Raw genomic sequence first — 25106 nt, 5'->3', positions numbered from 1 at the left:
GGGAATAACCTCCAACCGATAAGCAAATGGGATCAGGCTTCCAGAGAGTATTACATAATTAATGACACTCATTCTGAACCCGGCCCAGAAAGTGAATTAGGCAAGGTGATCATTTTCAAGGGAGCCATTTGAGATAAAGAAATTGAGTGTGGGAGTCATTTGGGCCAGGCAGAATCCCTCATAGTTTGACTTGCTGTCCTTCGAGTGGCAAGTGAGAAGGAGTCTGTCTGCTTTGGAATTAGGCGGACAGCACTGATGTTGTGCATATAAGGCGTCGTCAGTGGGGCCCAGCCTGGCACTGAGGTCACCAACACTATGTGAACACTGGGATTGGAGGAGAGAATGTCTGTTAGGTAGTTTTCCAAATCAGAGCGTAGATTCCTGACCTGGGATTTCTGACACAGTGGAGAAGGTAAATGTTAATTATTACTAGGGAGTAATAGCTGAAATGAATTGCCACTGCCATAGCATAATGCTTAAATGAAGGGAGTCTTGCTGATGTTGCACATAAGGTGGTAGAGATTAGCATCCCTAGTCCACTTTCGGGACTGTCCTGTCCTGTGCTGGCTTCTGATCCTAATGAGTATGAGCTGAATTCATTAAGTATTAGATCCTCAGTTGTCCAGATTTCCTGCACCATTATGATGTTGTGTTCAGAGATGTAGTCTGAAGGAGACATCTCTGTAGCTGGCATGCAAGCCTGCCACATTCCAGGACAGAAAGGAAACCTTATGTTGGTCTCTTGAATGTCAGAGTGTAGTGCTGTGAGCTGGAACCAGTATGGGAGATCCCAGTGGGGAATCCTGGGTGGGGTGAGTGTGCATGGCCCGTAGGTCACTGGGAATGTTCATGTTGTTGGATTCTGAGCCATTTGGCTTCAACTGCATTCCAGAGCACTGGGCGACTCTGGCTCTTGCAAAAATTGGAGTGGTGATGTGCATAGGTGTGCGTGCTCTCTCTACTCTGGGGCTGCCAGACCTCTCTCTGAGCATGCAGACTCCACAAAGGAGGCTGGCAGCTCCTGCATATTGGGCAAACAGACTGGGGAGATTAGTGCAGTGATGTCATTGAAATGGGGAACATTGGCAAGCAGCATTCCAGGGTCCATGGCAAATGAGGCGTTGTCCCTGGGGGTTGCATGTGGCAACTGCCACTGCGGTGATTACAATATATGGGCCCCTTCCTCTGAGATAGGAGTGTCTCAATGCAAGGGCATAAGTGACTGTATCTTTGGTAGATCCCATAGAGTTGTGAGTGGTGGTTACAGCTCTTGGGGTTGTGCAAATGATACAGTGGCCTTGTATTTTTGGGTTGCTGTGTCTGCATCTTGTGGCTGGGGGAATAGTGGTGGAGGCACTTCCCCAATCCCTAGATCCCTGGGGTTTGCAAATAGTGATAGGGGCTCTTGAGGTGGATAAGATCCATTAGCAGGGGGAATGATTGCCACTTCTTCTGAGGTTGCTGTAATTATGTGTCTTACCTGGGGTTCTTCATCATAAGAGGGAGGCTTACATGGAGGGTTTGTAGAATGGGGCTGGGCAGGCTCAAGGAAAATCATACTCCTCATGTTGGGAGGTGTGGGGGAGGGGACCTCAGTGTTGTTCCTTTCTCTGTAACTGTCTTCTGAGCCTGAGGTAAAATCGTAAAAATGGACTTACAACTTCCACCTTGTCCTGAATGGGGTTGCAGCCTTAGCACTTGGCTTGGTTTGGGCATACACATCTATGGTCTTGGGTGCTTTGGGAGTGACTGTAAAAGGTAAATGTCCATGTCACTATTGTTGTCAGTGCGCTGAGGTTCTGGGCTGGAGAAGAGGATAAGTAATGGCTGTGCTTTCTTTCGAACAGCAGCAAGTTGCATCATCAGTTCAGCAAAATCTGAATCTATGGATTTTTGAATATCACTTTCCTCAGGCCATAGAGAATTAATCTGCTGTGTATACTGAAGTTTGGAGAGGTAGTTATTGGGATGTTTATTGAGGTCTGTATTCATTGCTATGGAGGCCTTATCAGCGAGGTCAGTTTCAGAAGGAGGAATGTTACTCTTTGCTGTATCTGGGAGCAGAGGCCGAACTGTGCAGTCTCTGAAAAGTTTTATGGCTCTAATATTGAAGCTATGGAGAAGATGTCCCCCAATTCACATGAATCCTAGAGAGAGAGAGGTTTGAGGGGAAAAGAGCAAAACATGCTTGATTTCTGGGCAGCTGGATAAGAAATGGAAAGATCCCAAGAGGCTATCCACATGATTGTAGAATATCGGTCTAGCCTCCGCTAGCCCAATTTCCTACAATTGTGTGAACACCCGGGCTCAGCTGCGAACCTGGTAGTTCTTGAGTGGGTAACCCACTTAAGTAGCCCACCCCTTAAACTGGGTTTGCGGAGTGAGTGCTCTGCAAACCCAGTTTTTGGGATCGTGAGTAGCCACAGCGTGGCTCTGCGCAGTGGCTACTCATGAGTAGACCCCCAGCAGGAGGCTGAAAAGCAGCCTCCCGGCTCGTGGAGTCTCCCCAGTATGCCCTGTGTGCTCGTGCAGGGCATACTGGAGCTTCCGGGGGCCACGCAGCCCCCGAACTCCCCATCCCCTGCCGGCTCCTTCACAGAGCCAGCAGTCGTGTGGGCGGCTGATCCGGCTGCCCAAGACTCCCTCCCTGCTCATCTGCGGGGAGTTTGTCTACTTTTGCTGCTATGTTGTTTAGGCTCTCTAAAATTTAAATGGTAATTTATGCTGTTAACCAGCAGGAGCTGCTTAGGTCCAGGCATTTGGTTCATATTGGTCCAGTAAAGAGTTCACAGGGGAGGTGGGGGGCATGTCTGTTCTCTTCATTTTCAAGGCTTCCAATTTCTGAAGGAAGTCTTTCCCCCCATTATAGCTTCCTTGACTTTACTTGTTAGCCATGCTGGCACCCTCCCAGACTTGGTGGTATCTTTCCTCCTTTTGGGTATGTATTCTAACTGGGCTTCTATTATTGTGATTTTAAATAAACTCCATGCATTCTGGAGCAAAGTGACTCTCCTGATTTTCCCTTTAAATTTTCTTTGCATAAAACTCTTAAATTTAGGGAAGTTTCCTCTTCTGAAGTTCAAAATGTCTGTCTTAGACTTCCTTGTGATTCTCTTATCACATGTATGATTAATTTGCTCACACTATGGTCACTGTTCCCTAAAGGTTCCATGACACTGACATTAGGGGTGCGCATGGAACCATTCTGGGTGGTTCAGTTCGAATTTGAACAAAACTTGAATCGAGCCACTGGTCTGCGAACCAGTTTGTTAAAACCAGCTGGTGGTTCAGTTGGTGAGGTCAAACAATTTGCGCAGTCAAGCAGATGGCCTCCATGCATACACGGTAGCCAGGACCAGACTGCCGCTGGCCTGTACTGCTAGGTGGAGATCACCAGCTGGGCCTACAGGAACTACCACCACTCTGTTGGCAGTAAGGTGCCCTCTCACCCGCCTCCCCTGCCTGCCCTTTGAACCCCTTTAGAGTTAGGAATCCCTTTTGCTTGTAAAGGGGAATCCTCACTGCTTGTAAAGGGGAATCCTTCCCCCGCCATAGATAAATTCATTATCAACCAAGCACTCTAGCTTGCCCATCTTGGCTCAGAGGCTTTTGGCATTGGCATATAAGCACCTGTATGCTGAATCTCTTACCTGGTGTGTGCTATCTTTCCTATGGCCATTTGATCTCTTTGACCAGCTAGCACATAGTTTGGTGTCATCTGCAAATTTCGCCACCTTGTTGCTTACCCTAACTTCTTAATCATTTATGAATGAATTAAAAAGCACTGATCCCAATACAGATCCCTGGGGGACCCCACTTTTTACTTCCCTCTATTTAGAGAATTGTCCATTTATATCTCCCCTCTGTTTCTTGTCCTTCTCTTTACCTGGTTCTACTCCTGTTGCTCTATACTAAGGGATGACATTTACCAAACCAGATACTGACCAGCTCCTATTTGCTGTCCCCCAGGTGTCATTTTAAAAGCTGCTCTGTGACTTTTTGATTTTAAATGCCTTGTTTATTAATACAAACTTGGATTGGGGTGGATGACATCATCACAAACGATGCCATTGAGGCATCCCTATGTCTCCATACAGCTGTAGCAAATTTGGTTCAAATCAGTTAGACTGTCCACAGGTTAGTGCACTTGTGCCTCAAAGGTTTATGGTTCTGCCATCTTGAATCAGGGTGGATGAAACCATCACAAAATTCACCACTGAGGTGTCCCTGGGTGTCACTCACTACAACTGTACCTAATTTGGTTCAAACCAGTTAGACAGTCCACAAGTTAGCCCACTTGCACTTCAAAAGTTTATGCATCCGCCATCTTGAATCAGGGTGGATGACATCATCACAAACTATGCCATTGAGGTGTCCCTGTGTGTCACTCACTGCAATTGTACCCAATTTGGTTCAAATTGGTTAGACAATCCACAGATTAGCTGGTTTGCACCTCAGACATTCACGAGACCACCATCTTGGATTGGGGTGGATGACATCATCACAAACCATGCCATTGAGATGTCCCTGTGTGTCCTACTCACTGCATCTGTACCTAATTTGGTTTAAATTGGTTAGACAGTCTACAAATTAGCCCGCTTGTGCATCTGATGTTCACGCGGCCACCATCTTGAATTGGAGTGGATTATATCATAACACACCATTCCATTAGGGCATCTCTATGTGTAGCAAATCTGGTTCAAATCAGTTAAGCAGTTCACAAGTTAGCCCATTTGCACCTCAATACCCAATTTGGTTCATATTGGTCCAGGCGTTGCATTGCAAAGTTGATGGAGGGACACACACACACACACAATGCCGGGTGATCTCATAAGTCTACTGGAAAGTAGGCTAATAATGAAGAAGGCAAAATGAATTGAGCAGTACAAGGCTTGGCTTGTCACAGAAGGCTACTCACAAAAGTTTGGAGAGGATTATGATGAAACGTTCGCCCCAGTTGTTAAGCACACAACAATAAGTACGTTACTAGGTGTTGCAGATGGAAGAGGAATGTATGTTAAACACCTAAACGTAAAAACAGCCTTTTTTTCATGGTAATCTTAAAGAGGAAATCTACATGGAACAACCACCTGCTTTCAAAAATACAGGAAGACCTGACTTTGTATGTAAGTTGCACAAGAGCATATATGCGGTTAAACAGGCTGCAAGGGCCTGGAATGCAAAAATACTATAAATGAAGTACTCATAAATGAAAACTTCACCAGAAGTAAAGCAGATCCTTGCCTGTATTTGAAGAAAGTGGACAATTGATGGATCTTTCTTCTAGTCTTCATGGATGACCTACTGATGTGTTTTGAACAAGAAGGGGATGACATTGGAATAATGAAAGCATTAAATCAATAATTTGAAATGAAAGATCTGGGAAACGTAACACACTACTTGGGAATACAGATAGAGAGAGAAGATGATGGGAGCTACCTCCTTAGTCAATGCAGCAAAATAGAAGAAATAATAGAGGACTTTGGAAAGAAAGATGCAAAGGCAGTATGTTTCCCATGGAAACCAGTTACTTAAAGGCGAACAAAGAATAGAGTACATTGTTGCCAAACAACCAACAATATAGAGAAGTAATTGGGAATATATATCGCCACTGTCACACAGACCAACATGGCAGCAGCAATTGGGATCTTATGCAGGAAGGTCTCAGCACCAAGTCAGATGGACTGGAATTCCATGAAAAGGGTTCTGCGTTACCAAAAAGGAACTTTACATCTTAAGCTATGACTTCCAGCAACTTGTGAATGCAACCTAACTGGATATGTGGATGCAGATTGGGCTGGAGACAGTTCTGATAGAAAATCTACCAGCCGATAAGTGTTTTTGCTTGGAGTGGGGCTCATCAGTTGGGCCAGCATAAAACAACCATCAGAACAGTAGCGCTTTCTTCGACAAAAGTGGAATACATCACAGCTGCACAAGCTAGTCATAAAAACTATAAAAACTATTGACGGACTTGGGACAATGTCCAAGAGAAGGCACACAATCTCGGAAGATAATCAAGGGTGTATTGTACTTGCACAAACAGAGAGAGTTAACTCTAGAACCAAGCATATAGATGTGACGTATCACTTCCTGAAAGACATACAGGAACAAGGACTCATAGACCTGCATTATTGTCCAACTGAGAATGTGATGGCGGACATTCTTACAAAGCCTTTGGTCAGAGAGAGGCATTGTAGGCTGTCAAGGGTTATAAACTTAGTGGGCTAATGCTTCAGCTGTTGACAAGGGGTGTTGGGATATGCAACAGCTGCAGCCTAACTTACTGTGTAGAGTTTGCATGTAATCTGCTATGATGCCAGAGGAGCACTGTGGCTTCTTCAGTACTGGTTGGGCTAGCTAGGAGTTTCTGTTCTTCTTCCTGTTCCTGTTTGTTACTGTTCTTATGTGTGAGTCAGTCAGCAAGTTCTGTATTGACTTCTAAGCATGTGTCTCACAAGTAAAGTTGTCTTAAACCTTTCTCTGGTGTTTGTTCTGAAAACCATGCGGACAGCTCACATTCTGCAACAATACCAACCCTGTGAAATTCCTTCCCTATGGACTCTAGGGGGAGGGGCTTTAGCTCAGTGCTAGAACATTTGCGTTGTGTGTAGAAGGCTTGTTTCTACCCTCCAGGTAGGACTGGGAAAGATCCTCTTTCTGAAACCCTTGAGAACAACTGCCAGTTAGTGCAGGCGAGTTAAATGGGCCAAGGGGTCTGACTCAGTATAAAGCAGCTACATAGGACATGCACCTCCACTCCACTGCCTATTAAGTAGCTGGCTAAGACAGTGTTATTCCATTGAACTTGTCTGATGACTCCAGCTTGGTTGGGTATTTATTTGCTGCCATTGATGGTCTCTGCTGTTTTGATAAATTGCTACTGCTTTTTATCTTGTTTTAATTATCTTGTGTTGTGACGTTAATATTTTGTATGGGATTTTAATTATTGTAAACAATGCGGCAGATTGTTCAAATGGACTGCAGGATATAAATGGATGAGGGCAGAGCTGAACATTCTCCACTGAGGCATTTTGGTTTGAATTTGGGAGGAATTTCCCTTCCCCCATCTAACTAACCTTATTTAACTGCAGCATTACCTCTCCTGCTGGCAATGGTGTTCCTTCTGTCAGCTGACAGCCACTATTTTGCCCTCCACCACATTTCCTCTTTGAGTCCAGACTATAACAGCACATAGCATCATTCCCAGGAAGTTTTTCACACAGGGTATTTCAAGCCCTTTAGCTCGTATCTCCTCCAGAATGGAAGGTGTGTGTTCACATATCAGGCAGATTTACTTCTGTTTTAAAATGCTTCACTAAATAAGTAAAGATTGACTTCTGCATTGCCTACAGCAGACCTTCTGCTTAGCAGTTTCTTTATCAAAACATCACCCCAGTGCCAGTTCCATCTTCCCTCCGACCCCGATTTCCCCCAAAAAATGCACTGACCACAGAAGTTGTTCTTGATCAACTCTTATTTATGCACTAATTGTACCTCTATTTGTTTTGTAATGTAGGAAAATGACATATAGTGGTGTGAAAGATGAGAAGTAGCATTTGTAATAGTCCACTGTTTAAATAGAAAATGCTGTTTGATTAAATACTAACAGAAACTTCCTCTATCTAATAAGTTGTATTTTTATAAAACAGATTTAATCATAATTAGAGAAAGTGTCACCTGGGTAGTGACAAATCTCATAACAAAATGTTGATATAGTGCTATTACTCAATCAGAGTAAAATTCTTCTGGGTTACCATTGTTCTGTTCTATGATCCTGTCTAATGGGTAATAAATATCCATATCCCATAGTACAAATCCTGAATTTAATGGATGGGGACAGGCAAACAGCTGCCTGACTCCATCAATTAGATGGAGGGTGTGTCTGTATTATAGGAAATGGATATTTATTGCAAACCTGTTCTGTGAAATCCTGAGAAGTAGCCATGTTTGTCTGTGGCAACAAAAAAATAGGTTTTAAGGCACCTTAGAGACTAGTCCACAAATGTTTGTACCACAATTAAATTTGTTAGTCTTTCAGGTGCTACAAGACTCTTTATTGTTTTAGTTCCTTGGATTATCACTATCAAGAGAAAGTCCTGAAGAAGTGAAGTAATCTCCAGAATCTTCAGAGAAAGCATTTGAGACCACCTTGCTTAGGAGATATTGATGCCTTGATGGCCTTCAGAATGGACCATTGGGTGCAAGATAGATCAATAGACTTGTTCAGTGCAGCCTTTTATTTGGAAAGTCTAGGACAGGATTCAAACCTGCCTGGATATATGAGTGCACATATGGTTGTGTGTGTAATCTATAGTGCTAATATTTAACTTTGACTTCGTTTTGTTTTCAGATGTAAAGATTACAGACCAGCTGGAATCCTCAGGCGATGACATTTCAGCCACGTTGAGTACGATGCCATCCTTCATTGGTCCTCCTGGTCTTCCCACATCCCTTCCTGAAGATGATATTTTGGGGCTGACAGACCAGATCATTTTATTGCCAGCAGTAACTACTGGTGGCCCTTCAGTTGTCATTGACCAGTCTTTTGAAGCCACAACCTCTCCTTGGGGAGCAGCAGACAGTGGTGCCCCTACTGGCTTCGAAATGGGGGTGCAGGATATTGCCACTGAATTAGGTACAGCAGTTCATGAGGATGGCAGTGGCTACTACGTACTGCCAGAAATCCCACCTGCAGATATGACTCCAGCTCCTCCTCTGGAATACGTCACTACAAGCTCCATGACAACTGCAGCCAAAGGCAAAGAGCTAGTGGTGTTCTTCAGCTTGAGAGTAACCAACATGCGCTTTTCCGATGATCTCTTCAATCGAAGTTCCGCAGAATACAAAGCACTCGAACAGCAATTCATGCAGCTGGTAGGTGACAAGGGGCTGTTTCTGTGATGCATCAGAAGCTGGAAGCAAATTACACTTATAAGTTTTTCTTAAGTATTTTGTTGCTGCTTTTACCCTATTTAAATATGAGAAGAAGAACAAAACACTACCTGAGGCTGAAAATAAAATGCACTTTAGCAGGAAAACAGATACATATTCTTACAACTCAATCATGAACCCAAACACAGCGCATTATTTACTTATAAGTTCCATCATGCACAATGCATGCATGATGCGTTCTCAGGGAAACACACACACACAGTTGCAATCTTAGCTCAGTTAGATGTACAGGCAATGGCAAACCAAATAGTACAGGTTATAAAGTATAGCTCTGCCTAACCACAACTGTGGCAATTTGGAATAAATATCCCGTGTAAATAGTACATTGGAACCGAATTGAATATAGGTAGTAAGACATGCAGTAATGGATTATGGAGGATAAGAATAAGTGATGTGTGAGACACTTAGTCAGGCTAGTCGGAGCAGTCAGAAAACCTAAATGCTATGCAGGCATTCCAGGGATGTCACAGGGGCAGTCCAAGCATAGATCCTTGTACATATTTTAGGAACACAGTGCTGGGTATATACCAGCATTTAGCACTGTATTTTAAAATGCCAGTTAGCGTATGTCCTTTGATCACACTGCACTTCCATCTTGGGGAGCCCTCCCGTTTCACATATTGGAAGTCCAGTGTGACAGAGACAAGTGCCCTATACTTCCCTCCTCCCCCATAGAGCACTATGTAACATTCACCTGATCTAGCATTCATCTGATCTCTTGATCTCTCTCTCCAAGTGCATGCACTGCAAGGAAGCGAGAGTCCTTTTAGATACATTAAAAGAACTGTATGACAATGCATCATGACTTATCAAAGAACAAAACAATCAGATTTTTCACAAGGGAAATAACAGTAGAATATTGTGTGTTAAAATAAAATGATGCTGCAACTTAGAATCATAGCAAGTCACCTCCTTCTGTGTGACAGCCCTTCAGATATTTGAGCACAGCTATCATACCTCCCCTTAGTCTTCTCTTCTTTTGGCTGAACATACCCAGCTCCTTCAACCATTCCTTATAGGACTTGGTGTGCAGAAGACCCCCCTCACCATCTTTGTTGCCCTCCTGGGAACCCATTTCAGTTTTCAGCATCCTTCTTAAAAGGTCGGGCCCAGAATAGGACAGAGTGGATGACACGATGTGTACTGTATGAGAGCTGGAAGGAGTGTGCCGTAATGCATGATGTGCTCAGTAATGGAGCTTATCCAAGGCTGAAGAGGAGCCAGAAAGCAGCCCTGCCGCTGAAGAGAACTGGCAGTCGCACCATCAGCGTTACCACTGCTAATCCCATTTGCAACTCTGAGAAAAACAGTGGTAATGCTGATTGTCTGACCACTGGTCCTTTCCAAGGTTGGGTCTGCCTTCCAGCTCTGATACAGCCCCAACAAAGAGCAGTCTGACTCTGTTACTGTGTGCATAATCTCAGCCAGTATTATGAGTGAGTTATGAAGCGCACAAAATGAAGTGGAATGGTTACTTCTAGTGATCTGGACACCATGCTTTTGTTAATGTAGCCTAAGGTTGCAGTTGCCTTTTTAGCAGCTGCATAACACTGCTGGCTCGTGTTCACCTTGTCCACTAAGACAAGTTGAACATGTCCTTTTACGTGTACTGCTGCCAAGCCAGGTCTCCTCCACCCTTACTTGTGCATTTGATCACCTGAATGCTGGGCTTTTTGTTTCTCTGTTGAACTCCATCTTGTTGGCTTTGGCCAACAAACCTATACATACTGGATTGAATATTGAGTCTGTCCTCTCAGGTGTTAACAATTTCCCCATGTCATCCATGGCATCTGCAAACTGGTTAAACATCCCCTTTACTCCCCCTCCATGCAATTTTTTCAAAATGTGACATTCCACTTGATACCTCCCCATCCAGGTTGATGTGGAGCCATTCATGAATATTTGCTGGGTGCAGTTGTTCAGTCAGCTGTGAATGCACCTAACAGTAACATGATCTAGCCCACATTTTGCCAACTTGTCAATAAGGATTTCCTTGAAGACTTTGTCAGATGTTTTGCTGAAATCAAGATATAATCTGTCCATAGCATTCCCATGATCTGAACCACCTTGGGATTGTTTTAATGAAAGATGGTATATAAATTTAACAAGAAAGAAAGAAAGAAAGAAAGAAAGAAAGAAAGAAAGAAAGATCTGCTAAATTATACCTTTCTCAAAAAAGGAGATGAGCCACTGACATGTCTTGTTCTTGACAAGCTTTGACACAACCCTCTGAGAACAAATAGACCACTTTCATATGTATTTGAATGGTGTGGTTTCCTTGGCCTGAAAGAACATACAGGTGAAACTCGGAAAATTAGAATATTGTGCAAAAGTCCATTAATTTCAGTAATGCAAATTAAAAGGTGAAACTGATACATGAGACAGACACATTACATGCAAAGCGAGATAAGTCAAGCCTTAATTTGTTATAATTGTGATGATCATGGCGTACAGCTCATGAAAACCCCAAATCCACAATCCCAGAAAATTAGAATATTACATGGAACCAAGAAGACAAGGATTGTAAAATAGAACAATATCGGACCTCCGAAAAGTATACAGTGTCCTGTGCTTGATTGGCCAGCAAACTCGCCTGACCTGACCCCATAGAGAATCTATGGGGCATTGCCAAGAGAAGGATGAGAGACATGAGACCAAACAATGCAGAAGAGCTGAAGGCTGCTAATGAAGCATCCTGGTCTTCCATAACACCTCATCAGTGCCACAGGCTGATAGCATCCATGCCACGCCGCATTGAGCCAGTAATTGCTGTAAAAGGGGCCCAAACCAAGTACTGAATAGTTACGCATGCTTATACTTTTCAGAGGTCCGATATTGTTCTATTCTACAATCCTTGTCTTCTTGGTTCCATGTAATATTCTAACTTTCTGGGATTGTGGATTTGGGGTTTTCATGAGCTGTACGCCATGATCATCACAATTATAACAAATTAAGGCTTGACTTATCTCGCTTTGCATGTAACGCGTCTGTCTCATATATCAGTTTCACCTTTTAATTTGCATTACTGAAATTAATGGACTTTTGCACGATATTCTAATTTTCCGAGTTTCACCTGTATGAAACACACTGAAGAGTGACTGTAAGTGCAAGTAGACACCCATTCCTGGCAGATGGGATTGCATGAATAATACCTTACTCTTTCTTTCCCTTCAAAAACCCACAATGGGAAAAGCTCATTTGAACCTGAAGGGCCGCTTCACCAGCTTGCAACTTATGGCTATAATTCACATTTAAATGTGCTTAAGTCCCATTGATTTCTTTTTAAATGGAATGGCAGCCTACGAATTTAATTAGAAGAAAAACTGCACTTCATCTATCTTAATAGATTATTGAGAAAGATTTAGCTACAGAGACTGCCGAAAACTAACTGAGAAACTTAACCTGGTAGCAGATGTAAACTCTGTTAATAAAATCAGTGAAACAGAGGGGTTGATTTATGTTCCTGAAAATGAAAAGTGAATATAAGTAGAATTAATGACAGGTGGACATTGGCAAGGGGCTTAAAATGGCTTACTTTTCTTTGCAGCTGCTTCCCTACCTGCAGTCCAACCTCACAGGATTTAAGCAATTGGAAATACTGAATTTCCGCAATGGAAGCGTGATCGTCAATAGTAAAATGAAGTTTGCCAAGTCAGTACCATACAACATCACAGAGGCGGTCCATTGTGTGCTGGAGGACTTCTGTGATGCAGCAGCTCAGCGCCTTAACCTTGAAATCGACAGCTACTCACTTGATATTGAGCCAGGTGATATAAAAATGGGACTGCGGATGGAGTGGGTGTGGGGAGGGCAGGGCAGGGCCCAAAGACATGTTGCAATGTCAGCTGCTCTCTGTAGACAAAAAATATAAATACCCCTGAAGAAGCTCTCAGGCATGGACATCACTCTTCCTGAGAGCCACATCTCAGAATACCTGAGAACGCCTCATCAGTGGAGAATGGGTGTTTAGATTGCTGATTTTATCAGCAAAAACCAACAATTGGGAAAATGTGAATTTTGGCAAGAAAAGCAACCATTTCAACATGTATCACTATCCTTGACTGATATGAAGCACTTGTATTTATCCTTGTTTGTACATTTTTGTCCTTGAGAATGAACAATAAGGACCCTCAGGAGCTTAGGTGCTCTCAGGAGGGTAAAATTGGGGGCTGGGGATACCACGCGTAGCCTACTGCACTACATGCACCCTTCTTGAGAAGAAGGTTCATTTAGTTCAAGGGAGAAAGTAGTTTTGTGCAGCTCCCTTGAAAATGAAATCTGTTGTCAATATTCTGTGCAGCCAGCTCATAATGAGATCATAAATAGAATTCCAAATGAGAAGGCAGGCTGGGGTGCTTACTCTTGATCAGATATGCTAGTTGGAAGTCTTTGCAGCCTGATGACTGAAATGAAGCCATTTTCAGTCAGCTGGTTTGCTGAAGCCTTTCATGGGGAGCAGATCCTGAGGGGGACTTTCCACATCACAGATCTAATCCTCAGAAGGAGTACAATGTTCTGGCTAATGTCTGCTCAAACTTCAGGTGGAACACTGCAAAGAACGGAATTCTTCTTGAATGACTTGCTTTCCCCATACCAAATCCAGAAATAGAGCCCCAATCACTGACTTCACCCAGGATGTTATAGGCATGAACACCACTAGCTGTTCCCAGGATTTATCTCGGAGAGGAAGCTTCTGCTAACATGGCCTTGTCACACTATTTGCCACTGGTTTTCTTCACTGCTGCTGCCTTTTCACAGAAGTAATGCTGGCCTCAAGAACTGTGCACATTTCCTAGGACAACTGCATCACCAAGTAGCATCTGTTTATTTGACCACCCCATTCCACAAAGCATAGAAACAATTAATTCCAGCAGGCATTGCATCCCTGGGTTCTCCTTCCTTCCTTCTGAGACTCACGCTTCAGGAACATGGCATAATGGGACATCTAGCTCCCTGCTGTGAAATAAGCATGTATTAAATAGAGATTATCTACTTGAATGGAATCGGAAGTTGAGTGTGTGTTTCTAATGCTGAAAAACTGCCTAGAATAAAGCAAGGGCAAAGACACTGGCAGTCGGACTAAGGTAACTGAATGATCCTCAATATAAGTACAGAAAGTAATATGGTACAGTGAGAAACACCAAAAGGTGGCATGACAATCAGGTAACATGAACTACTTGACTGAAATTCTAGGGGCTGCTATGTACCAGAGGTCTATGTACCAGTGATGGTAGGCACTGGTTGGGTTCATTTAGAACGCTAAACCATGCTTAAATGATAGTTTGGCGTTACTAGTACCAGCCTTGGGCTTGCACACCCCTCCTTCCCTTTCATGTATTAAGGGAAGAAATGTGCAGCTTCCATTTGTAGTTAGAAACAAACTATGATTTGTTTTTGCATCCGAAACTCAAAAATGATGAGGTCTAACAAATTTATGAACTAGACAGAATATCAAGCCAGGGTCATGTTTAGCATTCTGTTTGAACCTTGGCCCTTAGATTAAGCCCTTGGATTACCCTTTCATTGTAAGCAAAAGGTACATGTTGTTCCTCATGAACAGATCAAAGGCACTTGTGCACCATGTTTATGTTCAGCTGAAGGAAATTGCCGGAGCATGTTGACATGGCAGTGTCATGACTCTCCTGATATTGCCAACATCAAGTTGCCTTGACAACGGTCTTGAAAGTTCCTTCTACTTAACATCCTTTAGTTAAGAATGCAGATGCTGCCTTAAATGAGAGACATGAGTGAGGTTTTAAAAGGTGCCCTTCTTCTAACTGGAACAGTATTTGTTGATTAAAACGTGAACTTTCAGAAAACTCTGCAAGCAAAATACAAATACACACAAAAGGTCAGAATGGATTGTATCTACATCTACCCAGGGTGGTATGGCACTGTAGTGCATCCACAGATCCTGAGCACAGAGGCAAATCTGCAACTGGAGATAAGCTTTCTTCCTCTTCTCTCTCTCATACGCACACAGTGGATCTCTAGTATGTGTCCTGCTTCCCATGTCCACACACTGGATATTCCCCACAATGGGCATGTGTGTATACTTCTCTCCATTGTCAAGCCTGTTCCTCCACTTTCCACACTCCCTTGCCCACAACTGTCCTCACGTCCACCACCATCCCTGGTATCAGAGTGTGTGGTTTTCTTTGCTTCTGGTGGGGCCTCTCTCACCTAGTTTATAGGCCACTTTATCATTTGCCCCAGCATTCTAGATGTGCTGGGCACAGAAGAGTTGGCTTGCATAGGACATTGTGTGAAATGCAGAGGATAGAGCCTACCCTCATGATCTATTCATTGCTTTTGAGAGTTAGGGGTGTAAAACAGGGCTTGTATACCATGCCAGTCAGCCAAATAGGTTATTATAAGTCTTTATTGTTATTGTTGGCAATAAGAATAGAGAATTCATACAACACAACCAAAAGTGGGGGAATGCAAGGTGCATATATGTACTCTGTACATTTAAAAGCACATCTTAATCCATTTTGAAATACAGCTTTTGAAGAACATAATGGCCACATTCACACTTAACAGCAAAGCATGGGTAGACGAACCCTAGGTTAATTTTTGTAACTGTGGATCGCATCGCAAACATTCAACCAACCATCACGCGGCAACTCCTGGTTTCAGGGTCGGGGAGCCGCTCCCTTTTCCTGGTCTGCCAAGGCTGCATCCCAGCAAGCTCTGTAGTGCTCACCTAGCTAGACTGTGGGCAAGGTGTCAGAACGTCTGCAGGGCAGGAGCCATGGTCCACGATCTTCATGGGGGCATGCCAAGCATGATCATGCCTTTTTGGAATTGACCACCCGCCTTTGGCAGGGAAAGAGCATTTAAATCCCTTTAAATGGCATTGAAGCCCTTATCCTGTCATCAGTTGTACCTCCGCCCTCGTAAGAGCCCCTCACCAAAACAGTCTTGCACGAGCACAATGGCTGGCAATGGTGGGATGCAGGGGGGCACTATTTTTCTGTTACTCCAGGAAGGGATCTGTTACTTCCTAGGTTGCCTTGCAGACCAGGGATTAGCCCTCTCATGCGAGGGCCAGTCCACTGGGGAGGACCAGAGGCTCTGTAAACTTCGGCCTTCTGTCGACTGTGCTCTCATGAGGTAAAAGGTAAAGTGTGCCATCAAGTAAGTTTCGACTCCTGGCGCCCACAGAGCCCTGTGGTTGTCTTTGGTAGAATACAGGAAGGGTTCACCATTGCCTCCTCTCGCACAGTATGAGATCATGTCTTTCAGCATCTTCCTATATCACTACTGCCTGATATAGTAGCAGTGGGGATTCAAACCAGCAACCTTCTGCTTGTTAGTCAAGCATTTCCCCTCTGCACCACTTAAGGTTGGCCTCCCCTTATGTGGGGCCCCTGTTCCTTGTGGTAAATAATAGAGCATGTACACCATGACCACCTCCTTTCATATTCTCAAGGAGTAGTGGCCACTCCATATGTCTGGGTGGCACCATGTGGGCAGATTAGGGAAGCAGAGGGAAACAGATCTTTACTTGTATTCAAATTTTCCAGGTTTGGACTGGCGCTGGGAAGTATGCAGATCAGCCGTTGCAGGGAACCGGAGCAGAGGGGAAAGCTGATTATTAGCAAGCCCAGGAAAGTAGGGTTGCCACACCGGGGGGAAACGAGCATGGCTATGTACCAATGGATGGCAGAGGGACTGCTTGGATTGCTTCATCACAGCAGTGGCCAAGATTGGGAAAGGCGTTGCTGAGGTATCCATCCCTGCAGCTTGCTTGTGTAGGGCAACCAGACTGGGCGCCATCTGCCATCCAGCCCGCATGTGTGTCTCCATGGCCTTTCACTCTCATGAGAGCGTGGTCCTTGGGAGAAAGGGCCTCATCACATATTATTAACTATTCACCCCCATCCCTGTGCACCCCCAGAATTAAGAGGGGGTGTATGGGTCTCTCTGTGGCCTTTCACTCTCATAAGAGAGCGGTCTGCTCTGGAGCAGCATCCGTCCTCATCACATAGGAGGAATCTCTCCTGTGAATGGTGGCAATCCTGCTCCTGCTGGATGGTTCTTCTCATGAGTAACACCAGTGAATGCATGCTTTTATTTATTTATTTATTTATTTATCTATTTATTTATTTTTTATTTGATTTGTATACCGTCCTTCCAAAATGGCTCAGGGCAGTTTACAGTTTTAATTTTACCCAGGGGGAAGGGGCTGGGTCCCCCTTCCCCAACTTTATTGTGCAAAAAACAGAGCAGAGCCATTGAATAATTCCTGAGTGGGGCTGCCTTTTAAAGCTGACCCCAGGTATTGCTGCCCTGCCATATGTTTTCTTTGCAGCGATCTAATCAGGTTGCCCAGTTTATGGTGCCACCATGGCTGCATGTGCTTGTGAACATACTTTTCTTATCGATTTATTTTTGGTGAACAAAACACATAGTGCCCATCTTGCCATCCTGTACCCTTTCTCTTCTGGTTGCCAGAGGGGGTGCAAGAAGCTCAGTGGAAAGCAGGCATCCCCCAGTGTAACTTTTCCCTTTGACAGGCTTAGAAGTTTACAATGGGACAAGGTGGCATCCCTATTGCTGGGAAATGGCTTGAGGTGCATGGAGACAGAGGGCGGGGCAAGTGCTTAGAGAGGTGGCTAGTGAGAAGTGCGGCTGACATGGAGTGGACACATTCCTGGGTCGGTCTGGGCTGCCCTCTCTATGACTTTGGTTCCAGAAACAGCACAAAACTGCGGTTATGGCAGCGTCAGCATTTGGACATAATGCTGTCGCCTTCAAACATCAGGTTGGAGCAGCAAAACTCACTGCAATCCAAAAGTTCAAACTGGAGTTTGGCAAGGGAAACCGCAGGTTGCTTTTGCTGCGAAACCAACGTTCCATGCAGTTGGACATACACAAATTCCAACCTCTGCCCCATTCAACTCCACTTTGGCATTACATAGAAATGGAGCCAATGTCTTGTTTCCACAGGATAGCTTATCTGAGTTTTTAGAATGGGGTCCCCATTGATAAGTCCTTGTTTGAATGTTGGCAGTTCAGAGTTACAAGACCTCCAGCATATTATCTCTCGTGACTGTTGCTGTCTGTCCTACATTTCTTTTTGCATTGTGAGCCCTTTGGGACAGGGATCCATCTTATTTATTTATTATTTCTCTATGTAAACTGCTTTTTGTTGAAAAGCAGTATATAAATTGTTGCTGTTGTTGTTGTTGTTGTTGTTGAATGCAGTATAAAGTTGTCCCTTCTCTAGCCATTTCCAAAAGTTCATGAGAGTACCTTTTCAGTGTTAACAAAGTGAATTCCTCAGTCATGCCTGTGAAACTTATCACCTCACAATAGAAATTATCCTGTGGTTTGTGTTTTTTTAATTCATTGGTGGTATAGAGGTATAAATTGGCTACTTCAAGTTCTTATTTTTAAGAACCTATTTGCAGTAGAGCTTGAGATGAAAACAGGATTTTCTACAGTGCCCCTCTTAGAAATTTTCACTTGAAATCCGTTGTGCAGAACAGATGATACCTTGTGCACCTTAGAGGTTTTCTTCCTCTTTCATCCCTTGTTCCCATATTTAGAACATATAGTTATGGTCATAGTTATTTATTTTGCATAAGAAGAAAACTAGGCATGGCATTGGGCACACTACAGTGAACTGCTGCTGAACATGCCTCATAAAGACGTGTTAATGGATTGTCACATACTATCTTAGGCATCTCATGTCCCATTCTATCCCACATATTTATCCTCATTTCAAGCCTATTCTCATGAGCAGCCTAACCTAGGCTAGGGCAGGCCAGGATCTATGTGGATCCTGGTGTTGCCCACCCACCTTACCCTACTTTTTACCCCTGCCTTTAGTCAGGGTAAAGCACACCCTTAACCCTGGCACCAGGATTGTGTGGGTTTAAAACTGTGTGCAGCCTGAGCATGCACAGAGTTGGGTGCCTAGAGTGCCCACTCCTGGGGGATTTCTCCGATGCACTCCACCCATTGTGTGGTGCATTGTGGGATATCCAGAGGCCAGGACACGTCCTGGTTTCTGGAGATCCACACTGCTTGGAGCAGTACGGATCATCTGGGAGTGCAAGATGCACTCCCTGAAGTACATTCTGTTGTTCATCTGGGGTGGGAAGAGGTAAGTTGGCAAATTCATCCCCACCGCCAGTCTACCCATTCGGCCGTGTGAATAGCCTCTTCATATTCTAAGCATAAAGTATGTTTTTCTCATATTTAACTTTAGGCAGGTTCTTACATTGGGCTTTTCTAAGATGTAGATGTTATCTGATGGCAAACAATATATCAAGTCAGTGTCCATGTGGAAGAATAGTCTCCTTAGAAATTATACTAGTGGTGAGCAAGAAGCTAGTCCCTCACATTAAAATACATGGAAGGAAAAAATTTATGTCCCCTCCAACCATGCACTCTGAAAAACTGATGTGCTACATGTGTAATTTGTACAAAAAATAACAGAAGCCATGTGGCTCTTAGATAAGTTTACAATTCTCGTTCATGTTCACTTTTGTCATTCCTGATTCAGAAGTCTGTCAGCTCAAAATCCTGCAGGTCCAAAGTCCAGTTACCAATTTAAAATGAAACACTTGAATTTTTGAAACTGAGAGCCATCTAGTGGAAACAGTGCTATCATATATTTGCTCTTATTCCTAAAAGCCTATAAAAGCTATTAGTTGGTTCAACAGACACCCTGAATATCTACTGCAGAAAGACAGACACATTTCAAGAAAACATTGGCAAAAATTACAAATAGCACATCAATAAATGAACCATTTGAGAATCACAATGAAGAAGAAAAATAGAAAAAGCTTGGGGCTTGTCCACTGATGGGACTAGGTAGAAATACTGGCTGACATCCACACTAACAAAGCACTGGTGCTACAGGACAAGCATTGGTGCTTCTGAAGTGTTCAACTCACTCAGCTCTAGCACTCTTGCAGCAGAAGAGGGCAAATTCCAACAACCTCCCCCCCCCCGAAGCTCTCATGTCACCTGAAAATATGTCCCTGATGGTTGTGCAGCTCTCAGAGACTTACTTTTGGGTGGTGCAGAGTGCTCCTAGGGGAAGAAGAGGCTGTTGAAGTTACTTACACACACACACACACACACACTTCAGTGCAGTGTTAGTCTGGAACACTTCAGAAGCATTGGGGTTACAAAATACTTCTCCCTTAGCACTGGTAAAGTGAGCCATCGAGTCGGTGTCGACTCCTGGCACCCACAGAGCTCTGTAATTTGATTCTTTGGTTGAATACAGGAGGGATTGACCATTGCCGTCTCCTGCGCAGTATGAGATGATGCCTTTCAGCATCTTCCTCTATCACTGCTGCCTGATATATACCAGTGGGGATTCGAACCCGCAACCCCTGGCTTGGTAGTCAAGCCATTTCCCCATTGTGCCATTAGGTGGCTTTAGCACTGGCACTTCCTTTTAAAGTTCATTAAAATAAGTTTATTATTATTAGTCTAGGTGTAGGCCACTGATTGGAGAGAATCAGAGAGAATCAGTGTTGTTTCTCTACTACCTCAGTTAGTGAGTGCAGAAGATTTTTTGCATCCAGCTTTAAGGAAGGGAGACTGAAATATTTGAAAGGAGACTGATGTGTGAAAAGAGGGATCCTGTTTTTGCTAGTGTATTAATCTCTCCCTTGCTCCATCCTAGTTTCCAGGTAGTACTTAATTGAGAGGGCTGGAAGTCACACAGTAGCTTCTCACTTGGCAACCAGTAAGTGACTGCTGGTACAATTACTTAGTTATGACAAAAAGCCATTCTGCGTATGCACACAATGACTCTTCTTCTCACGACTGCTTCTGTAGTTGAGCCCTAGCATTTAAAGAGATGTTGGAGCTGCTCCCTGATCAAAGTATGCCTTGCTTTCGGGGCTCGACATCCTAACTAGTGCTGCATGTGTGCGTCCAATTGAGTTCTTGCCAGTGCTGCACATAATTCTAGTACTGCTTTATAAATCCTGGAATACAGCCTAAGCATTTGTGCTGCATTTTTTTTAACCTGCATTCATGTATTATTCACTGCAACCCCTTAATTTCGTGGGAGTGCACTGATATCGAGCCATTTATTCCTCCAGCCTTCATCTAAGCATTTGATTCTCTTGTGTTAGCATTTTAAGATTTGTCCTTGACGTATCTGTTGAGAGTGGCAAATGTGAATTAATTCCAGGAAAATGAGCTTTTTGTCAATAGGCAAAGTATAGTGGACATGAATTTTATTCTGTGACACAATAGTAGTGTAGAATTTGACAGACAGCATGGAGTCTATGGAAATATCTACATAGCATCACAGTCTGGTAAATGCCTGTATTCACTTTTGTGGGCTTTGAGTTTTGTTTTGAGAGATCATTTTGACTTTTCAGAATATCCTTTAAAGTAGTTAGCTTTAACTGTTGGCTGTACAGTTGGCTTTAACAGTATAGACACATGATGGTGGTAGTAGTAGTAACTACCCTTGAACTAATGCTTATTGAGTTCAAGTCACACGAACGTAAAAGCAACCTGTGAAATGTGTACAAGAATCTGATTACTAGAACAATGCTAAGAATAAAACATAACTAACAAGCTGAAATTGGTAGGGTTGTTTTATTATGTCCTATAATTTTAAAAGAAGATAATATTTGTGGCATGTCTGAGGAACTAATACTACCCATTATATCCACTAAATGTGCACTCTACATTTTGGCAGAACTCTGGTGAAACTACATGTTCCAAAGAACTCTGGGCTGTTGCCACATTATTTTCGTTGTTTTTATCTATTTGAACCACCTAGAACCATTGGGCTAGGTGGTATAAAACTTCAGTTAATAAATAGAGATCGTATGCTGAGTTCCTTCCACTTCACAGTGGTTTGTTCAGTTTGCCATGGGTCTTGATGTAATTCCAGTGTGTATTTCTCCATCACATTCTATCTCATTGGCTGGTGAGCACAGGAAAATGCAAATTGTAATGACATCAGATGAGTTGAAGTTAAACTTCAACCTTGTGGAGACAGAAACTAGATAATGCCAGCCTATATTCTCCCCTCTGTTTCTCAGAAAGTAAACAGAAGAATTCAATCAGGCAGGAAAGTAGGATAGCTAGGGGGAAAACCAGATTCCTTCAGGAAAAAGATCATTGCAGCTTATGCAAGCAAAATGAAGGGATTTGCCTTTGGTTTCTTTTCAGATACGGTTTAATTATGGATGCTGTGGTGTTGGTGTGTAGCTCTGGTGACCCCCTTTCATCCTTTCTAGCTACCGCAGCTTTTTGCCAAGTACATTGTGGCACTGCCTCACTGAATCCATTGAAAAAGATGTTTCCCTCCTATTACAGCTGATCAAGCGGACCCTTGCAAGTTCATGGCATGTGACGAATTTTCACAGTGCATAAAGAACGAGTGGACAAAAGAGGCTGATTGTCTTTGCAAACCGGGTTACGTAAGAAAAGACGGGCTGCCATGTCGTAGTCTGTGTGAGCTTGAGCCCGACTTGTGTGTTAATGGTGGCAAGTGTGAACTAGTTCCAGGAAGAGGAGCAGTCTGTAGGTAGGTAAAACTACTGTAAACATTATTACTCCACAATGATGCTACTGTAGGATTTGAACAGATACAATGGGAATATATTGCAAAACCGTATGATAAAATGCTATAGACACTTTTCTGGGCTAGATGGACCTATGGTATGTGCATATGTACATAATTAAGGACTTCTCTTTATACTGTGCTGTTGAATTTTATCCTCACAAAATTGGCCATGAGCCAAAATCCACCTCATGCAACACAGCAGGGAAAGGTAGAGAGGGCTCTAATGAAACCTTTTTGTACTGGAAGCAGTTAAGCAACCCATCATATTCTGAACATCACATGTGATGGGTACACCACATGGTGGATCTGATATTTTGTTTAGATGTAGGCATAAATAGAAGACATGTTAGCCAGCAATTGTCACATGGCATATTTGATACGTATTGGCTTCTATAGTGCGTGGCATCCTGTGGCCATTTTGTGCACCACAAGAACACACGGTCCATGCGCAAAAGTGCTTGTGTGAATGTCCAAAGTGGCATGAATGGTACAGCCATTGGAAATAATGGATGTACAATTTTCCAACTGCATTCACACAATTTCTGCCATTTGTGAAATAGTGCTCTTGCACAATGCTATGGACGGTGTGTTAGGAACATGCAGCAGCTCCTGCAGTGTGCAAAATGACCATGGAACATTATGCAAGTCACTGACTGGTAAACCTTCTGTCATCTCAGCAAGCCAGTATGGAGAACCCATGCCCAAGAAAGTTGGAGCCACATTGTGGGGTGTGGGTGTGTATGTATGAATAAAAGATTTATTTTAAACGAGATAAATTTAAAAATAATTACATTAATAACTGCTATTGAGAGAGGAAGGGAAATACAAGCTCCTACGTTGTACTACTTTGAGAATGGCAATTTCCCCTTGATCATCTAAACCATGTCTGGGAAAGTTATTCTACAAGTTATTCTCTGTAGGCTCTTCCACAAGTCCAGAGTATTGATACATTGAGTGCCAGAAGGCCAGTATCTGGGACTCCACTGTGCACATTGTGGTGGCCAGACCCATACAATATTTCCATATAGGAAACTGTGTGAAATATAAACCTGAAGGGCATTCATTCGGAAAACAGCCACTTTATACCGTGAGTGATGCAATGCCCACTATCATATGGCTCCAAAAAGTGCCATCACAATCCTGGTAATTGCATGTACTCTGTGCATGCAAGAAAAATGAGTTGAGGAACATTGGCTGGAAGGTAATGTAATGCAGTTTCTCATATGTCAGCAACTCAGCTCTGAGTGAAGCACTAGGCCCCAAATAATCAAATTCTGAATGTGACTCGGATCCACTGACGCTTTCTCTTGGAAGAGGAAGATTGTTGAATGGTTTTATATTCATTGGCATGAGTGTGAAGAGCGCTAATCTCATTTGTTCACATAATTGGTCATGACAGTTATTTTCACCTGAAAACAACTCTCACTTGTTTGCAAGACACACACAATTTGAAAGGTGTTCATGGATACAGGTGGGGTGATTTCTGGAGGAGTTTGCTCTTGGTTTGTCATTGACATATATACTGCTTTGCTTCCCTCTCCCTCCACCTTTTAGATGCCCAGTACGTAGAAACAGAGGCGAGCGCTGTGCAAAATATGCTCCACCACCTACCCGATCCATCATTTCCAAAGCTGTGATGCTTGGTTTATTATGCCTCATTTTTCTTCTCGTGACTTTAATTATTAAGCTAAGAAGAAAATGCAAACACAAGATTAATCTGGAGTAAGCCACTCAGTCCTTCACGTGTTCATGTTTTTCTTCACAATGTTAGCTTCTAAAGCTGCAAACAAAGTCTGACCATAAGCAAACATGTTCTCCCTTATAGAGGCCCTCCCCTCAGCCAATGCAACGCAGAGAATGCTGTAAGAATTAATCCTGCTTTTGATCACGATGAGCCCATCAGTAGTTTTTGCCGTGGGTCACGTAGTGTAAGTGCTTGTGTCAGTTCTTCAGAGAGCAGTGATCAAGGAACATTACAAAAACATGAAAACGGAACAGGGTATGGAGGTAAAGTGCATGCAAATATACCACATTCCTCCTCAAAACAGATCTTCTTTGCATTGTAACAATTCCATTATTAACCATCAACCATCTTAGTTTCAGTGCTCCAGGACTAAAAGTACTAATTTCCACTGTCAATGTAATTTGTATCTCTGTAGCAGCTTCAAAACCGGAATGTTCAATTAGAGAAGAGCATTTCACAGAACTTCTGCACAGTATGTCTATTCTAGCTTCTGGGGTCTCATGGCTTGTACTGTAAGCAACAAAAATGCATAACTGTTTTCCATTGCAGACCACCAGATGCAAAGCAAAGAATGACAAGTTAGTGTCTGAAGCTCTGGAATCCCGGCAACAGCCAGTGGGGATAAAGGTTTGTGATTTTGTGCAAATAGTTGTGTCTGTTCTCGATAATGACTGGAAACACAGTTTAATTTTATATTTGCAAGTTTTTTAAAAAGTCCAGTCATTGTTCTGGTGCATGTAGCGCCTATTTTTATAACAGCTTCACTGGCTTCCAGTCCATTTCTGGGCTCAACTGAAAGCACTGGCTAATCACTTTCAAAGCCCTAAATGGCTTGGGAGC

General features: G+C 43.2%; 1 protein-coding gene across 7 annotated transcripts in view; it reads left to right on the top strand.

Annotated features, from left to right (window-relative positions):
* Positions 1 to 25106, top strand: part of IMPG1 (interphotoreceptor matrix proteoglycan 1) — a 180081-nt gene that overhangs the window by 151598 nt on the left and 3377 nt on the right. For 4 of the 7 annotated variants that reach the window (XM_053286948.1, XM_053286946.1, XM_053286944.1 and 1 more), the window contains 5 exons: positions 8354 to 8877; positions 12503 to 12722; positions 22273 to 22483; positions 24077 to 24244; positions 24348 to 24809. In XM_053286948.1, the coding sequence (XP_053142923.1) occupies positions 8354 to 8877; positions 12503 to 12722; positions 22273 to 22483; positions 24077 to 24244; positions 24348 to 24588 (1364 nt within the window). In that variant the 3' untranslated portion in view covers positions 24589 to 24809. The other 3 variants (XM_053286947.1, XM_053286950.1, XM_053286951.1) reach the window with 3 other exon arrangements.

The sequence above is a fragment of the Hemicordylus capensis genome, chromosome 1 (assembly GCF_027244095.1).
Source record: "Hemicordylus capensis ecotype Gifberg chromosome 1, rHemCap1.1.pri, whole genome shotgun sequence".
Taxonomy (NCBI): Eukaryota; Metazoa; Chordata; class Lepidosauria; order Squamata; family Cordylidae; genus Hemicordylus; species Hemicordylus capensis.
This window is presented reverse-complemented; position numbering and strand designations above follow the sequence as displayed.